Source organism: Scatophagus argus, chromosome 14, assembly GCF_020382885.2.
Source record: "Scatophagus argus isolate fScaArg1 chromosome 14, fScaArg1.pri, whole genome shotgun sequence".
NCBI lineage: Eukaryota > Metazoa > Chordata > Actinopteri > Scatophagidae > Scatophagus > Scatophagus argus.
Genome location: NC_058506.1, coordinates 10240889 through 10258398, shown reverse-complemented (window position 1 = coordinate 10258398; position 17510 = coordinate 10240889). Strand labels below are relative to the sequence as shown.

At 41.4% G+C, this 17510-nt stretch overlaps 1 protein-coding gene across 2 annotated transcripts in view; it reads left to right on the top strand.

Annotated features, from left to right (window-relative positions):
- The first annotated feature begins 2945 nt into the window (after window positions 1–2945).
- LOC124070958 (disks large homolog 4) overlaps window positions 2946–17510 on the top strand; it is a 59780-nt gene continuing 45215 nt past the window's right edge. The window contains exon 1 of one of the 2 annotated variants that reach the window (XM_046411333.1): window positions 2946–3069. In XM_046411333.1, coding sequence (XP_046267289.1) covers window positions 3040–3069 — 30 coding nt within the window. In that variant the 5' untranslated portion in view covers window positions 2946–3039. Of the gene's footprint in view, window positions 3070–12606; window positions 12721–17510 lie in introns of those variants that run through there. The other variant, XM_046411332.1, reaches the window with a different exon arrangement.

Below are 17510 nucleotides of genomic sequence, written 5' to 3'. Positions count from 1 at the left end.
CACACTCATTTGTACACTGAAACACTGTTTTGCTTTCCTCATGTCCATACTGGCCACAAAGAGACCCTGTTCCAGTGAGCTTTCACTGTAAGTGATTTTCTTCTGCCCAAAAATACATTCAGAAGCTTATGTGAAGTTAATATGAAGCAACAGAAGTGAGTACCTTCCTGTTCTTTTTATTATTGTGTCACTGTAACACCACTGCACCTCAGCAAAACCATCTGAGGAGAGACAAAGAGGCCTGAAGTTTGGAAGACATCCAATTGATTTGATTAACTCAGACTGCTGAAGTCTCATTCACTCCCAGACGACTGCATGTTAGGAAGGAGAAGGCCAGTGGGAACAGAAAGAAACATTACAGCAAGCAGATTTTGTCAATGCACGGTTTGTTATGAGACAGACTTTAAAGCATGCAGACCTAACCTTTATAATAACAGACTAATCATTTAAAGTCAACTTATGAAATAAAGTTGGCGAATATTTGTTGTCTCAAACCTAGTTTGGCCAACGTACACTGACACTGATGTAACTGCAAGACACTGACATCGGAGGACTTATTGGTCTGGCACTACTTGCGATGACCATTTCTCCTTATTGGAATGAAAATAATCTTTAGCTGCAAATGTGCAAACAAATATTTAACTCCACGTAACATTAAATTACTAGTTCAAGGCAATAAAGTTAAATATGGTTCATTGTGATGCAAACTGCCAATAAACAAAGTAATAGAAATTAAATACATTTAATACAGTTCAATCACTGACACACTTTCTACAATTTTTCATGCATGGGTTGTTTGTTTGTTGCTGGAGTTGTTTGTTAGTAATATGTTAGTAAATAAAAAATGCTGCTTAACATATGACATTTCACTTACAATTAAATGTATAACCGATAGAGTTGTCGAAAGGCGTCAAGTGGGTTGCTAAATGTTACATGATTACAGTGAAATATTAAACTACCTCTGCAGGAAGCTATGCTGGGTATCTCATTAAACTACAGTCACATTAAGCTGCTGTCTAGCTTTTACCAAGCTAAGTTTTAGTTAATTTGTTCAGTATGAGTCACAAGATGATGATCAGGTGCTGGAGAAAAAAAAGCCAGAAAAAATGAGTCTGAGTGTAAATTAACAGGTATATGATTGTGTATAAGTGGAGTAATTAAGCTTGCCTGTCCTTGCATTTACTTCCAGAGCCTTACATGTGTGAAAGTGTGACAGTGAGTGTATTTATAACGGTGGCCATCTGTAGGATGTGGCCATCTGTGGACATTAAGTGTCTGTGCTTGTTATATTGCTCCGTACATTTCGATCAAAGCCTCCACTCTTCACCCCGGGGGATAAATGTGTGTTCATCACTTAGAATTGCTTTATTGCTGCACCATTGCTCCGACATTGTGGGGAGCCGGAAAGTGGGGTGAGGGGTGGATTTGTACAATTATAGAACTGATGATGCAAAGCACACATCCCCCCCCACACACACACACACAACCCTGAGTGGTACAGTCCACAGTCTTAAAGGCAGAGTGTACAGCTGAGAATAGTGCATACATTTTTACACTACCTTATTTAAACCAAACAAAATAGTTAATTTGATGATAAAGCATGCAAGAAGTCACATAATAATTAATTGTAAATGGTTTTTGGGAGATTCAAAAATCATGTGTTCAATTATGTGGATATGTAGCTATTGAAGTCAAATAATCCAAATAATTTCCGACTGTCCTTCATGGTTCTTTTCCCCATATTCCTCAATTTAAATAAATGGACACGCACCTAAATACATGCACACATACGCACTAAGGATGGGCAATACGGTCCTAAAATAATATATAAACATTTCAGGGTGTTTAAGTAATAAGGATATTTTTGACAAGCTGACAAAACAGTGAAAAATATCTGAGCTACAGGATTTTTGGTATTCCTCATATTAAATTGGACGCTTCTGCTTATGGTGGTGAAGCAAGTTTGTTCTCACAGTCTACTTTACTATTGCTGTGGTTTGTTGTGCATCTGCTCACACCAAACACACACCTGCACGCACACAGACTTTAGTGCACAGGTGTGTAAATCCACTGCAGAGTTGCCTACTCAGTCCTCAGCACTACAACAGTGATCATATGACAACAACAAGCTCTCCTATTGCCATGGCAACAACTGCACCATTGCTAAGGCAACAGCTGCAGAGTGCTACAACAAGCAGAAAAACCTTCATGCATTTTCAATCTCATTATTTCATCTGGTTAATGCAAAGTCCCGTTTCTTTTGTGCGTGCGTGCGTGTGTGTGTGTGTGTGTGTGTGTGATTTGGTCTTCTCTCGCGGTGCTTTCTCTTTCTGTGATGCATATGTAATTCACACTCTCCTCCTCAACACATTTTCTTTCGGTCTAATTCCTTCTGTCTTCACACACACACACACACACACACACACACACACGCATTCACGCACTCACCCACTCTCCCTCTCCTTTTCTCTCTCCTTCACTGTCCCCTCCCTCAGTTCTTCCTCTCCATCCTCTGCTGTCTCGCTGTCTTATTCTCTGTTTCTCTTTTTCCCTTTCTTTCCAGTGTGAACCCCCCCCCTTTTTTTAATCCACACCACCTCTGCTTTCCATCTCCATCCTCCCACTTCCTCCATCTATTTTCATATTCACCCCATCTTTTCTCTTTCTTTTCCGCCATTTCTCTCTTGCGAAAAAGGATATACGCTCACCTTCCCTTTTCTCCGTTCTTTCTCTCTCATTTTAAATTGTGAGACCACCCTCTCTTCTCCTCTCCTCTCTCTTTCTTTGCTCACTCTCTCTATTTCCCTGTGGCCCTCCCCCTCCCTTTTCATGTTTCCCCCTCCCTCCATCCTCTCTTTCCCTCGCTGGTTCAGTTAGTCAAAGAACAGATTCACGGAAGGAGAGAAAAGGGGGGAAAGGCAGGACGAGAGTGAGAGCGCAGGAGTGGGGCAGGCTGGGGAGAGGGGTGTGGGGTCTCAGCCCTCTGTCGTGGGGGGTTGAGGGGGTTGAGATACACCCCAATATTTTGTTTTAAGTACCATGGACTGCCTCTGCATTGTGACTACAAAGGTAAGCCTATCTGTTGTTCCTTACTTTAGCTCTATGTGTGTGTGTGAGTGTGTGTGTGTGTGTGTGTGTATAAGAGAAAGGGAAAGAGCGAGAGGTGCCACAACTGTAGCTGGACACAGAGAAGAAAGAAGCTCTCATTTTTAATTCTAAAAGTATACATATCATTTCTTTTTTTGTCTTTGCTGTCTGTTTGGAGGTTTGTAGATTTCATGAAAATCCCCATGGTGAGCCGGGCTACCTGAGTGGTGTGTGGACAGAATACTCTTTTGATATTTCCCTCTCTGAATGACCCTCTCTCCCACTCTCTCTGCATCTCCTACTCTGTCATGCTTTGCGATCGTATAAACAGGAGCCGGCTGACCTGCGTGGATGTTGTAAAAGCTGGAGAGAGCCCGTGCTCGGGTTGCTTGTGTGGGGCTTTGTGTCACGCCGGAGCTGCAGAATATGTCAGGGAGAGACCATGGGAGGACATCCTGCATACTAATCTCCTCATATTTTCAGCTGCTTCATCTTAAACTCAACCATAGGCACAAGTTAGAGCTGTCCACTGTGTATTTGCACACATGTGCCTCACACGCACACATGAGCGATGCGTTATATCACACAACATGTGCTCGGCGTCAGCACTCAGCCCAACGCTCCACGGAGGCAGCCTCAGTCATGAAACTGGCTGATAAAATGAGAAAAGAAAGAGCTTTAATGTGGTCGGACTCCAGACGGACTCTGGGGTCAGACTCTGTTTGTTCAGACGGCTACAATCTGTTCTAGAGCCTCAAAAATCCTGGTGGGCAATGCTTACAGGTGAGCAATATACTGTAACAGCTGCACCTGAATGCAGTTTCTGGCAGGAAGGAAGAGATGACAAAAAAGTGGGAAGTAGAAATACACACACATACACACACACACACACACACTAAGTTGTACAGCCGTGTGAAGGTGGGGATCATTCGAAAATTTCACTTGAGCTCAGTGTGTTTAAAGCACAAGCAAGAGCAGCTGGTCCTTTCAGACATATTACGTAAATTTGTGCTTAACTGTGGCACATTACATTCATTTGCTTATAAAAACTCTCAGTTTCCTTGGCAACAGAGATTATTGGTCAGTTAAACATAGATAGCTGGTAGGTGCCATCAGATGGGCAGGGAGACCGAATTTTATACTTCAGTGGCTTACATGTATTAGTAAATATTAAGTAGTATTAATATTAAGACATATTTAATAGTATATTTTTGTTTATATGATATAGATAAAATAAAAATTCTGATTTCACATCATCCTCCAATGACCTAACTTCCAAGCTGATAATTGTCTGTTGGTTCTATAAAGCCTGTTGTTTCCTAACACGATTCAGGTGTGACAAATTCTCCTAAATGAAAATGTCAAGGTATCTGTCTCTGCAAGCCTGCAACATCAGTCCCTCTTCTGATTTATGACTCATAGAGTGTGCTAGGAGAAAAAAATAAAAGGACTAAGTAAAAAGCCCACAGTTGGTAACAGTGGATCTTTCACCAAACTTGCCAGAATCCTGCATCACTATCAAAGTGAGAAAAGACTTACTGTAAAGCTGGCAAAGAAAACATGACTATTGCCAAGAGATTGTGGGACAGATGGTCAGTTTATAAAAGGGAAAGTTAGTGCATAAAGGAATATACCGACTGGACGGCAAAACAGACCTTCAATCAACCAATGAGATGTTTCATTCCAGTGCCTACATGTAACTCTAAACCTTTGCTTCGTGCATAAAAACTGGATATTAACCATATTAACCTGATTTGCGAAAAAAAAACCAAACCAAAAACCTTGGTGTATTCCTTTAAATGTCTTATTAAACTTTCATGCACGCTGGCTGCATTGCAGGTGAGGAGTGTGGCTCGCCATCATGTAGCAGATGACGGGCGAGCGGCTCCCTGACACCCACATACTGTAGCACAGGTTATGTGAACAATGTTGCTTCCCCCGTGCAGCTCTGTGCACAAAGTTTTTCTGTGTGGGTGAAGCCACAGTGAGCCAGTCAGTGACAAATATCTGATGACACCAAATTAAACACCACTGTGCTCAATGCTGCTTTCAGTCTGAAGAATAACCCGAGCAATAATATACAATAAGCTTCTCACAGCCACCTTTAAAACTCAAACTGCATCCCCAGTGAGCCACAAGTGGTGCGTATTTTGGTGGGAAGTTCACCAACACCGTGAATTTCCAGTGAGATTTAATAAACTGACCTCTTCTGAAAGAAACTGAGGCAGCACTTACAGCAATTCCCTTTGCGCAAAGGAGAAGACTATTATTATTATTATTATTTGAGTCTATCATCTTTATACACCTGTCTACATCTGACAAGACCTTTGGCTTGGATACAGTTTGTAGTAAGATTGCCTTCTGTCCCAAAAGCCTAAAAAAAAAACCCAAACAAACAAAAAAACCCCTCAGGTCTCTCCCCATTGCTTGGTATGTTATGTTCTGTCTGCATGCCCTAATGGCATCAATCATTTGATAATGAGCTTTTAGGAGAAACTAGCCCCAAGAAAACTGGCATACAGTGGAAGCTGCTCTGATGCCACCTCGAGCAGATTATAATTTAAACTGATTTCTAATAGAAATGACCCAGGAACGCACAAACTTTCAGCTGCTACTGAGTAACAGATTCATGTATTCCTTTCTCCTGAGTGTTTCAACATCTTATGTAATTTCCTGCTTCTTCCCACACTTAAATCTCAGAAATATATATATATATATATATAAATAATGAATTGCAACATACAATAGCAATGCATCATACAGAAGTATCATTACATAACATTTAGAATATTAGGCCCTATCAGCTTGAGGAGACATCACAGGTTTTATATTTGGTCGCAAGGCTGACAATACCTTTGACTCTCCCTCCTGTGTGGCACTGAGTCAGAGAAGGATGGTTTGGTGTTTGAGAGGCAAGAACAAAGATGGTGCACACAGCAAGAGGGATTTCAGCCGAAAAATGACTTATCCGATAGAAAACTATTGCAATAAAGGATCATATATGTGTTTCCGGTGCAGAAATGAGGATATGCGGTTTATTTCTGCGAGCATTCACTGGCTTCTTCCTGCTTTGCTTGTCTTACACTCCTTTGATTACCACCCCTCTCCCTGTTGTCACCCTTTTTCCACTTCTCTGCTCTCACATTTCCAATTCCACATTTTTTGTCCTCTCTGCCTCCTTCTCCTCGGTAATCCCTCACTCAGTCCTCTCTCCCAGCCTCCCCTTTTCTTTATCTCCTTCTACCTCCTTTCCCCCTTCTGCTTACTCTCCCCTTTTCCAGCTCTATCCTTGCTAGCTTACCTTCTGTCCTCCTCTTCAGCACTTTCGAGGCTTCCCTAGTTAGTGCTTCTTCAAATAAATTATACATTTGACAAGATGTAGTCAAAGTCAGCAGCTCTGTGTGCACATTATTGGCTTCATTTGTGGCTTCATGCACCAACATGAACATCATCTTGCTGGGAATGGATTTGTGCACTCGCATTCGTAATTATTTGGTGCTCTGAGCTGCTCTTATGGTTCAATACATGTGAATATTTGTGCTTGTGAGGATACAAGGATGAGAAGCTTTTGGCTGCTGCATCCTGCTCTAGTCCTAAGAGTCTCCAAAATGGAGTTAAGCTGAACCCTCCGTTCACAAATCAAACAGAGCCTCCCCAGTATTCATTCAGCTCATCCGCATTTCTGCTCATCTTAACAAGTGTCCATTCACCATACTGTGTGATGTGTGTCTGCATGAGTGTATGACATACAGTACAGTGTGCTGTGGGTTAGGATTAGTGATCCAGCAGAGAGCTAATATGATCTCCGCTCAAGGGCATGAGCATCCATGAGGCCTTTGTATGCAGCCACAGAGACACTGATCCTGCCAAGTTGCTCCCAGGGCACAGTGGGTGAAGAAGCAGGGCTTGCCCCAGTGCAAGTCTGAATCCATGGCTGCACAGCAGAGAGGCTTTCTATTGTCCAATAAAAAAACAACACAGCAGAATCAAGGGAATAGCAGGGATGTAACTCTATACTGATAGATGTTTTTTTTCTCTCCTTTTTGATCCTCCATCATCACTTCGGCTTAAATGCCCAGCGCATATGAGCAAATGGTACAAATGTCCGCGGTCAGCCGTGGTTTTATTTCGTCTTTAAGTGCATATTGCAGCACTCACCCACACATTCAGCCGCTTTCCCGAAAGAAAGCCACACACACCTACGTGATCAGACAGAATTCACACCAACTGCAGAGCATCCTGCTCCAGCACAAGTGGCTTCTGCACTGTGAATTGTAACTGCAGCCTTTGCTCAAGTGCGAGTTCATGTCTTAGAAAACTTGTTAGGATTAATTAAACAGGAGGGAGAGGTTTGCTGTACCGTCGGTGCTAAATTCAAGCAGCTGTAATTATTGTAAATGGTGTTGCAGAGACAGAGCACTGGATAATTTTGACTTTTACCAAAGTGGACTCGACTCAAAACATGAAATCACTGCATGTTAGCTTTCTTTTCAACATATATGTTCCTCAGTCGCCATGTTTCATCCAAGCTCATCAGTGCCTCATTGTGATAATATGTTGTCAATGCAATGCTAACCTCTAGTTTCTCAACTACTTTATAATACCCACCACCCCCACCAGGAGCTTTAGCCAGCAAGGAGGCTGCTGAGAGCTTGTCTTTGTCAAAGACACACAACACAATCTGTCCTCCACACTTTTCTCCCCTTCTTTTGCTTCCATCAGCTCTATAGTTTCACGAATAGAGAGGAGGAGCAATGCATTTTGACTTCTTTCTAATCTCACCTTGAATGTTTAAAAGCCACAGACAAAGTCACCATATTTATTGCTTTTAGTGTTTTTATGTATCATTATGTCTATGAAATGAAAAGGCTAATTTCTTCTTCTGCTACTTTTCGACAAGTAGGCTGACTTTGTGCAGGGCTCAAAAACCCTTATCTTTGGCACGACTGATCGATCATCACAACTGTAGCAATTGGTCAATCAATCAATTAGTCAATCGAAAGAGAAGCTGCCGACTGTGTTCATACATCTATTGATTGTTTCCGTCACTTTTCATGAAAAATGTCAAACAGTTTCTGTTCCCAGCTTCTTAAAGATGAGAAGTTGCTGTTTTTCTTTGTCTTTTATGATAGTAAATGAAGAGTCCTCATTTTTTTGGACTGACAAAAAAAAGCAACATGAACATGTCACTTGGGCTCTGGGAAACTGTGATATACATTTTTTGACAAGTTTTTGACATTTTGGAGACTGAATGATTAATCAGTAAATCATGAAAATGATCCACAGATTAGCCCTAGCATTTTGTTGATTTAACATTAAGGTCATGCCATCAAATTTTTCATTTTCCTCTTGACTGTACTAAAAAACAGCCCACTTCCTGCCCACCGGTCTGTTTACAGGCTCTGCTGTTTAATTTCACTGTTTTGGCTGTCAGCATCATTGTGCGCCCTGAAATTGTCCATATGACAGGTGACAGATTAGATCCATCACGGGTTGTTTGGGTTTTGTCGTCTCACATTGAGCGAGAAGGCTAATGGTGAAACACAAGTCTGCTATGGAGGACCAGGAGGGTGACTGTGGCTGTGCCACTCTGCCCTAACACTGTCACACTGTCGTATGCACTCACTGCAAAAGAAACACAACAAACTGTGACTGTGAATAAGCCTAAGAAATCAGCTAAATCAATGGTAATGATGATGTATAATAAATTCAATAGAAGAGGGCCTGTGGGTCTCACTAAGGAGGTCAAGGAGGGTCAACTTCCCACCAGGGCCTCTGTAATAAAATCACACTAAAGGTATTTTAGCAGATAACTAGCATATCTTATGTAATTGGAGTGTGTTTGTCAACGTGAACTGCATGTGTTAAGTGGGACTGGGATGAACAGGAGTGTCAAAAAGAGGAAGGTACGAGAAAAACGACAGAAACAAGAATGACATGGATGGTAGTGCTGATTGATGTGAACAGCACTTGCATTAGCCTTGCAAATGAGATCATATTTTCTTACAGTGCTGTCATCATATTTTTCAGTATAGCACACAATGACACCTTGTGGCACGTTGATAAACTACAGCACAGGAGTCCCTGACAATCTGGCTGAGGGATATTGTCAGATTTGAGCTGCTTGTGTCCATACACAAGTGTGTAACGTGAGCCAGAGAGTACATACATGGTTTGTGCTATGAGGCCAAGGCCTTGTGTTGTTTTTCGTAATTGATAAGAGAGTGCTGGACTCTGAATCAGTTTTTCATGAACAGTCCCTTGTCACGGGTCCTTGAAACGCTCTCATCTGAAATTCAGGTCATGGATTCAGAGGTTTCTAAGCTCCTGTTTGGCTAAGAGCAGTAGACTGCCAAGAGTACCAGTCATATCTGAATTATATGCTTTCTATCTCTAATGATACACCTTGAGGACGACATGTATGGCTTAGGCACTGAAAAAAAACATTTGAACAAGAAACACGACATGAGCTAATGACACAGTGAACACACACACACACTCAACGCAGTCATGTACGAGCGCACATATTTTGTGTGATTTGTTTGTCTCTGGCTCCGTATCTTCATGCTCCTCTTATAGGTGATGTCAGTTGCCTAGCAACCAAGCAATCAGGGCCCGATTGTTGCCATGACAACATGGCAGGGGTATCATCATCATGGAGAGAATAGAGATGAAAGGAGGAAGAGAGGGAGGACAGGGAGAGAGAGAGAGAGAGAGAGAGAGAGAGAGAGAGAGAGAGAGAGAAGGAGAGAGAGGGAGAGGGAAAGAGAGAGGTAGAGAGAGACAGAGAGAGAGAGAGAGAGAGAGAGAGAGAGAGAGAGCCCTGCCATTGAAGGGTGTTGATAATGTGAAGCCCACAGTATGCAGGTAGGAGGATGACCTCTGTGTAGGCGGCAGCAGAGAATGCTCATGAATGCGGAGAATAGAAAATGAATGTTTGGTCTTATGCAGCTGGATACGCGGGTTGCGCAGCGTTTGACACTGTTCTAACAACGCAGGCTTCATTCCAGATGGAAATGTCACGACGTGCTCCAGTTGTCTTTGGTCACAGGCAGTGAAGCTGATGTAGAAGCCACAGCGCAGTGTGTCGCTGGGGTCCAGAGGGCTTGGGGCCTAACCTCCGCAGGTGTCATAACCCATCCATCACCCAACAGCAGTCCACTGTAAAACGGCCCAGTGGGGTCATGGTGCATTTACTCTGTTTATTCCCTCACTCAACTCTGATTCCAGCTTAATACAGCCATGCAAGAGAAAGAAACAGGGCCTGAAAGGCAAGAGCAGCAATAAACACAGCCATTACCATGCCAGTCAAGCTACTGTACGGATCAGAGTGGACGAGGATTATATTTAGTGTCAAGGTACTGACAACATTGATTAAGAAAGTGGTGTGACTGAATGACATATTTTTATTGACAAGACTGATCAAGTGTTTTGTACTGTTGTAGAAGTTTTACTAAAATTCATCCTGTTGCCCAGAATACTGATATTTGTATTACCTCTAGGCTGCCATCACTTTTGGCATCTCACATTCGTTAAAAGAACATATTCTGCACTGTTGTGGCGGCGCTTACTGCTGTCAAATTTGTTTTATAACTTTTGCATTTCATGTTAGTTATTCACATTTGGCATGAAATTTTTATGGAGAAATCGACTTTCACGGCCCAGTCAGGAACTATTTTGTTTCGCTGCAGGAGCACATGCCACAGAGGGGTGATTTGATTCGTGGTTAACTCGTTTGGATAAAGAGTTGCCATCTAACATCTAATCTAAACACAGGGGTGTGTTGGGTATCATCTTGTAGACAACTGACATTTCTGCAACAGTATTGTGAACCGTTTTAATACATGAACACATATTTTACCACCTGTTGCTTTAATTTAATATGTCTGCATTATGTCCATTACAGTAGGTTGTATTAGGATACTATATGTACCAAAGGAATTCTTTTAATGTGGAAAGACCTCTGAGTATCCAGCCAAAAATACTGGCAACTATCTGTAACATTTTGATATTAAAAAAAGGGTAATGACAAGAAATATGAACTTTATAAAGAGACTAGTGTGACTAATTTAAGGCCTTTAGAAAATGTTGAATCGACACCCAAAGGTAGCCCACTGTCCCAATGATGCTGAGACTAAATAACTTTTACTTACTATAAAGTCATGTCAACAGTCAAGATGGCAATAATTTACACAACAACTTTAAGCTAACTAATTAACTAACTAACTGACACTGACTAATTTCAGATTTTGACATAAAGTTTCTGCAGATGCAAAAACAATGAGAGCCCAACTTCCACATGGCTGCAATACTTTAAACTTATTTTTTAACAGTGAATTTCTTAAAGAATTGCCTTATCGGATGTAAATATGAAAATCTTAAAATGAAAGTACTTGTGTAGCAGTGCTAAACAGATCCGAAATCTTTTCCATTGTTAGACAGAAATTAGGTTTCCCAGTGGCCATTAACAAACACTGACTGCATGCAAAATGTTACTGTTTTGTTTCAAGTCAATATTTTTTCTCTTTTCTGTGGTCCAGTGACAATCGTCAGATAGTTGGTCATCTGCAGTGCTAGGAATTCATAGCAAAACATATTTTTCTGATTATCTCTTCAACATTTAATAATATAATAGTGAAAAACAGAGCCAGATCCATTACATTACCTGTTTCTTTTCCATCCAAGGCATTCAATTCAGAATGTAAAACTGAGAAAATAAGCTAAATCTCACATTTGCGAAGCTAAAACCAGCAAATTATTGTAAATTACTGACAGTGCGGGCACAATAATTTGAGGAATCTGCACATCAACAGGGTCATTATCCTTGATAATCCTTGATAAGCACAGCTGATATTTTATATTTGCAGTCTTCAAATGAAAGAATATGTAGGTCAGCGTAAAGACAAATATGATGGCAATGATGTGAATTTGCATCTCATAAATGAACATACAGGCAACAATTAAAACACTTGCCAGAAAGGGATAAATATGTAATTATATAAAAACAGAGAGATTTGCGTCAAAATGTTCCTCATTTTAAATCATAATATTCATAATATTTAACCTTTACTTGATATCTACATTCTTAATGTATATGTGTGTGTGTGTGTGTGTGCGTGCGTGTGTGTGTGTGTGAGATGGTGTGTCAGAGAGGGAGAAAAGACCGGCGTAGATGGAAGCACAGTGTGGTGTTCATTCCACAAAACCAGTAAAATAAAATAAAATAATTTTCGAGATTTACTCTCGGTGTCTACGTCTCCTTCGCTCCCCTCCCTCCCTCCCTCACTCACCACCAGTGACAAACATATTTTATGAGTCACGGCTGGAGCAGGCTGCCAGCCCTTTCTGTTCAGACCCTTGCCTTTAACATCAAGATATATCCAACACCAACAACTCTGGCTTCCAGGAAAACTCTCTCTCCTCGTCTGCTCCGACACCCCCTCTTCCCCTTCCCTCTCTCCCCCTCCCTCTTTTTTATTTCCCCTTATCCTTCCCCAGCCTCCCATCTCTCTCTCTCTCTCTCTTTCTCCTCATCCCTCCCCTCCTCTACTGCGGGTGTCTGGGAAGCTGTTTTTCCTCTGTCTCTCGCTCATGAAGGGCCGCACTAAGCTCCCTTCTCTCTGCCCGTGTGTGGTAGGTAAATTCACCTCTCTGTTCGTGTCGTTCTTCTCCTTCCATCTCTCTGTTGCTGCCTCTGTTTTGCATGTTAGCTCAAAGTCTGCTAGTCGTCCTGGCAGGCTTAGGGGAGGTCTGCATCTACATCTGTGTATATTGCTTTGAACATGATTGCAATGTCCTCCACTGTCATAGATGAATCAGACAACGTGTGTGAGGAATTTTTTGCTTTCCTCATACATATGCTCTGGGTGGGTTTATTAATGCACTTTGGGTATTACGTATGAACGCGGCCTGGCACATGTGGGTGTGTATGTGCCTGCGAGCATGTTTGGACACGCAGAGGGAGTAAAACTCTAGCAGACTTGTTGATGAAAAGCTTTCTAGATTCACGTATGCAATGATTTGATTTTATGCTTGGACAGATTTTGTCCACATATATTGGGATACAGTTCATATTTTGGTGCCTCTATCCTTGTGAGGACACTGGGACACGAGCCCAGTGTTCTAAAATGAGGAAAATCCTCCAGCTGACGGAAAAATGACAGTCGTCATATTGGAAAAGGTCATTTTCAGAGTTAGAGGATTTGGATCAACATCGGGTTTAAGGTGGTAGAAAAGGGTGGAAGGTGAGAAAATGGGTTTTAATCTCCCATCCAGTTCCATTATGTTAAAGAGAGTCTGTATACACACACACGCACACACATTGGGGAGTGTTTGTGAGCAGTCGAGAGCAGTCTAGATCTCCTCCAGCCTTAATTAGATGAGTAGACATGATGAGCTTGTACTGGACTGTTTCAGAGTTATGGCACCAAGATGCCACTTTATGCAGTTCCACAGCCAGAAACCACGGTTGTGTGTGTATGTGTGTGTGTGTGTGTGTGTGTGACCGAGACTGCACTCACATCTATGTTAAGAGTTGCAAATGCAAATGTGAACACAGATATAAGCTGCCAGTTTCAGTGGTGTCGAATCGCAGTTCATTGTACAACAGAATTATACTGTAAGTGGCTTTGATGGAGGAGAATCATTATTTTTATTGACTACATTGTTTGAATATATGGTGCAGTCAGTAATTTATGACACACTGACATGTTTTTGTTGTTTTGCCTCTGTGCACCAGCATGTTGGATTTTGAAACGAAACAACGAGAAGTTAAGTGTCCTGAGTCTCGTCTGTGATTTAAAACGTATTTGCATCCATGTCAGATGAAGCATGTAGCAAACGGCCCACAATTTCAGAGGACTCGAGATGAAAAAGAGCTGCAGTATAGTTGTGACATTTCAGATCTGTTGTTGTCTCCCAACATCAACACCAAAGGTTTTAGTCGGTGCCAGAAAAGTAGGCCAACATGAGGCTGAAAAACCAGAACAAATCAGTATTGTAGCCCAAACATTTAACAAAAATTTATATTCAGGGATTCTCATCAAAACACATCGTGTGCATCCTTGAAGTCTAACACAGTTCAAGTCCACTCCCTTCGTCATAAAACATCTGCAAAGCTCAGTTTTTAGGTATTTCAAACCCTGCATTGTTTACGTCCATCTTTACGAGCATGGACTTTGTTGGTACATTACAGCCACCTGTAGGTCAGTAGAATATCAGTGGCATAGTGTGACACCACAGGAAGGACTGCATATTATGTGATCCACTCATAGACATCTAGTAGTGCTCTGAAGCTGGTCCACGGGTCACCTCTATGAAGCAATAATGTACTTTTCATTTCAGACATTTTGAACAAGCTGCTGGATAAGGGAATGACAAAAGAACAACTGAAAGTTTGAAAAAAAAACCCTTTGCAGTTGTCCATCAGCTCAAGATGACACTCCAAGATGTGGGCAGAACACCATCAAGATAAGACTACACCAGCGTAACCTCAACAGTTTCACCACAAAAGGAAAACCTCAGAAAGGCCAGGTTACAGTTTGCATCAAGTACTCTCGGAAACCTGCAGAGTTCTGGATCAAAGTGTTATGGACAGATGAGACAAAGATCGACCTGTGCCAGAGTGATGGCTCAGTTGATGAGAGTGTGAAAAATAGAAACAGCTCATAATACAAGGCATACAACCTCATTTGTCAAACGTAGTGGGGATGATGTCATGGCATGTAGAAAATGGTCAGATCCAACTGAAGGCAGCAGAATGACGCTTCATCAGCAGGACACTGATCCTTAACACAAAGCCACAATGGCAAAGGAGGTTCTGTGAGGCAAAAAAAGCATCATGCTTTTGACTGAGTGCCTTCGTCACCTGACCTCAAGTTCAACTGAGAATGCTGTGGACCAGACTGAAAAAAAAACCCCAAAAAAGAATACAAGTTTGAAGTGACAATGGCTACGATCCAGGAATGTCTGAGCAGCAGCAGCGAAGATGCCAAGAGCCAGTTGAGGTCTGTGGGTCATAAACTTCAACCTGCCGTAGACAGTGAAGGAATTTCAATCGTATATGATGGGTTCAGATGAATCTGTCCAATTACATCTGGTCTCCTAAAATTGGAGAACCATGTAGAAAAAGGGCTACAGTCCCTATATATTTGATCTGATGTGGATGTAAATGCTGATTTTGTATCTCAGTATCAGCAGTTTAACCTCAGTGACCTCAAATCCAACATGCTCAACACACACCAAAAAAACTGTTAGTGTCCCACTAAGACAACTACTACAGCAGTAATGATCCTCTAATATTCTTATTGGACTTGTCAGAGTTGGAAATATTAGCTTCATATCATGAACATTACTACTTGGGAACACTTAGTAGCAACAGGATGATAAATCCTTTCTTTTAGTCACTCATGATGTGACTCTATATACTGTATTATAAAATACACTTATTTTGTGCTGTATTTATTATCTTCTTTTCTTGTCTGAAGATGACTGTCAGTGATGGTTCAACAGCTCACAATTTTATTGCCATGGACAGCTTTATAATGATTTTGATAGGCCATGTGATTGGCTGAGCAGTCTACCTAGCACCAATTAGCTAAAAGGGATGGTGACAGGAAAGCAGGGTCCTATAAAGTCTCTTACAGCAGAACCTGATCAGCCAACACGACAGATTGTCTGTATTGTTACGAGTCATGTTTCTAAAGTGGTCATTTTGCTTGACAATGGCTTAAATACAATCATGGTACTGACAACACACAGTATATACATACATGTAGGGCCAAGGTGGGTTAATTTATAGGAGAAACATTTAAAAAAAACCAAACAATTCCAGCTAGTTATGCGAGGTAATGTCTTTTAATTTTGTGCTTCTCATCCCCTTTCCTGCAACTGTTGCAATAGCTTATATTCAACCAAACACTGCTTACTTGTTAGTCAGCACACTGGGTAATTAAAGTAAGCTTTTAATTACTGCTTTGAAGTTAGTGCTAGCCAGGCAGCTTACTAGTGGTACTTGAATAATAGTTTCAGTGTGTTTTAGTGGTCCATTAATACTTGACTACTTTTCATGTAAGAGAAATGAGTGTTAACCTGTCCTAAAGAGCCTGCATATGCCAGTAAGCATGTAAATTTTAAACGTCATTATGCCCAGCAATAAACAACCCTTTATGACCTCTGACCAGTTACTGTTACCATTTTCATTTGCCAGGTTTAACTGTCACAACAACAATAAATATAGAACAGCATATTGTTGGCTTTATAACAACAGTGCTGTGTTACAGAAGTGTTTACTGAGTTTAGGCAACAGCATAAATACTGCCAGTCAGCTCTACCTGCTGGCACCTGGTGGTTTGTGTGTTTATCATCTTGGCTAGAAGTGGTGCTGCAAATGACCAGCCTGGTAGCCTGCTGCGCTCGCTACAAGCCGATCCAAACCCGTCAGTGGTGGTCCGAGCCTCTTTGTTGAATTTCATCAGAGGCGTCTCCAAAAAAAAAAGAAAAATCTTTTACTCTGCTAAAAGCGTGGGGACATTTCTAAATTTGAGAAAGCACATGCGGCGATTGTGTGTCAGTGCAGCAATTTTAATGCAACATTACTGGAGAGGAATAATGTGGATAAAACTCATTGAGATGGTTAACTCTGAGACAATCAGTGCTATAATCTGGAACTTTATAACAGTTACATGCTGTAAGTGTTGCCCTAAATAAAGAAACATCACTGTTGTACATTAAAGCCTAAAGTTGGGGGGAGGGGTAGCACCTATAAATATGATGTGATGATTAGTAATGCAGTGCTGCACGAGCACTGTGGTCATGCTAGAAAACCTACACAATCCAACAGTGTAAATTTCATGTCTAATTATAGACTGTGCTGTGGCGCAAAATATTTAAGATTTAAGAAACTGTAGTCTGACCAACATCTGCAGCCATCAGAATATTTCAGTGGATGGCAGAAGGAACCTTGCTGCTACAGGAAACACAGCAAGGTTTGTCATCGCTACATGTTCCTGACGTTTGCCTGGTGGGAGCATTTTAGCTCACAAAAAAACATTTGTGATGCGTATCTTAAGGGATATGGCTATGGTGCAATCTGTCCCATTCTCTAGTCACACTGCCCTATTTTTTTCTTAGATATGTTTTTAATTAGTGAGGAAAGAAATGTGTTCAGCTGCAGTACGTTTTATGTTAATGTCGCTGTGTTTATCACAGACAGTAAAGCTGTATTTCATTTTTGTTTATTCTATTGTACAACATGTACTGTTTGCTAAATTCAAAAAAGTGCTATGCGGTGTATACACAGTACATTACGGCATGCGCAGCAGAAGCAGCTATTGCGGTAGCATGTTCTGAGATTAGACATGATAGAGAGTCACATTGTGGCTGCTTGGTCTGAGAGAAAGCCTTTTGGCTCGTGGGTGGTTCTG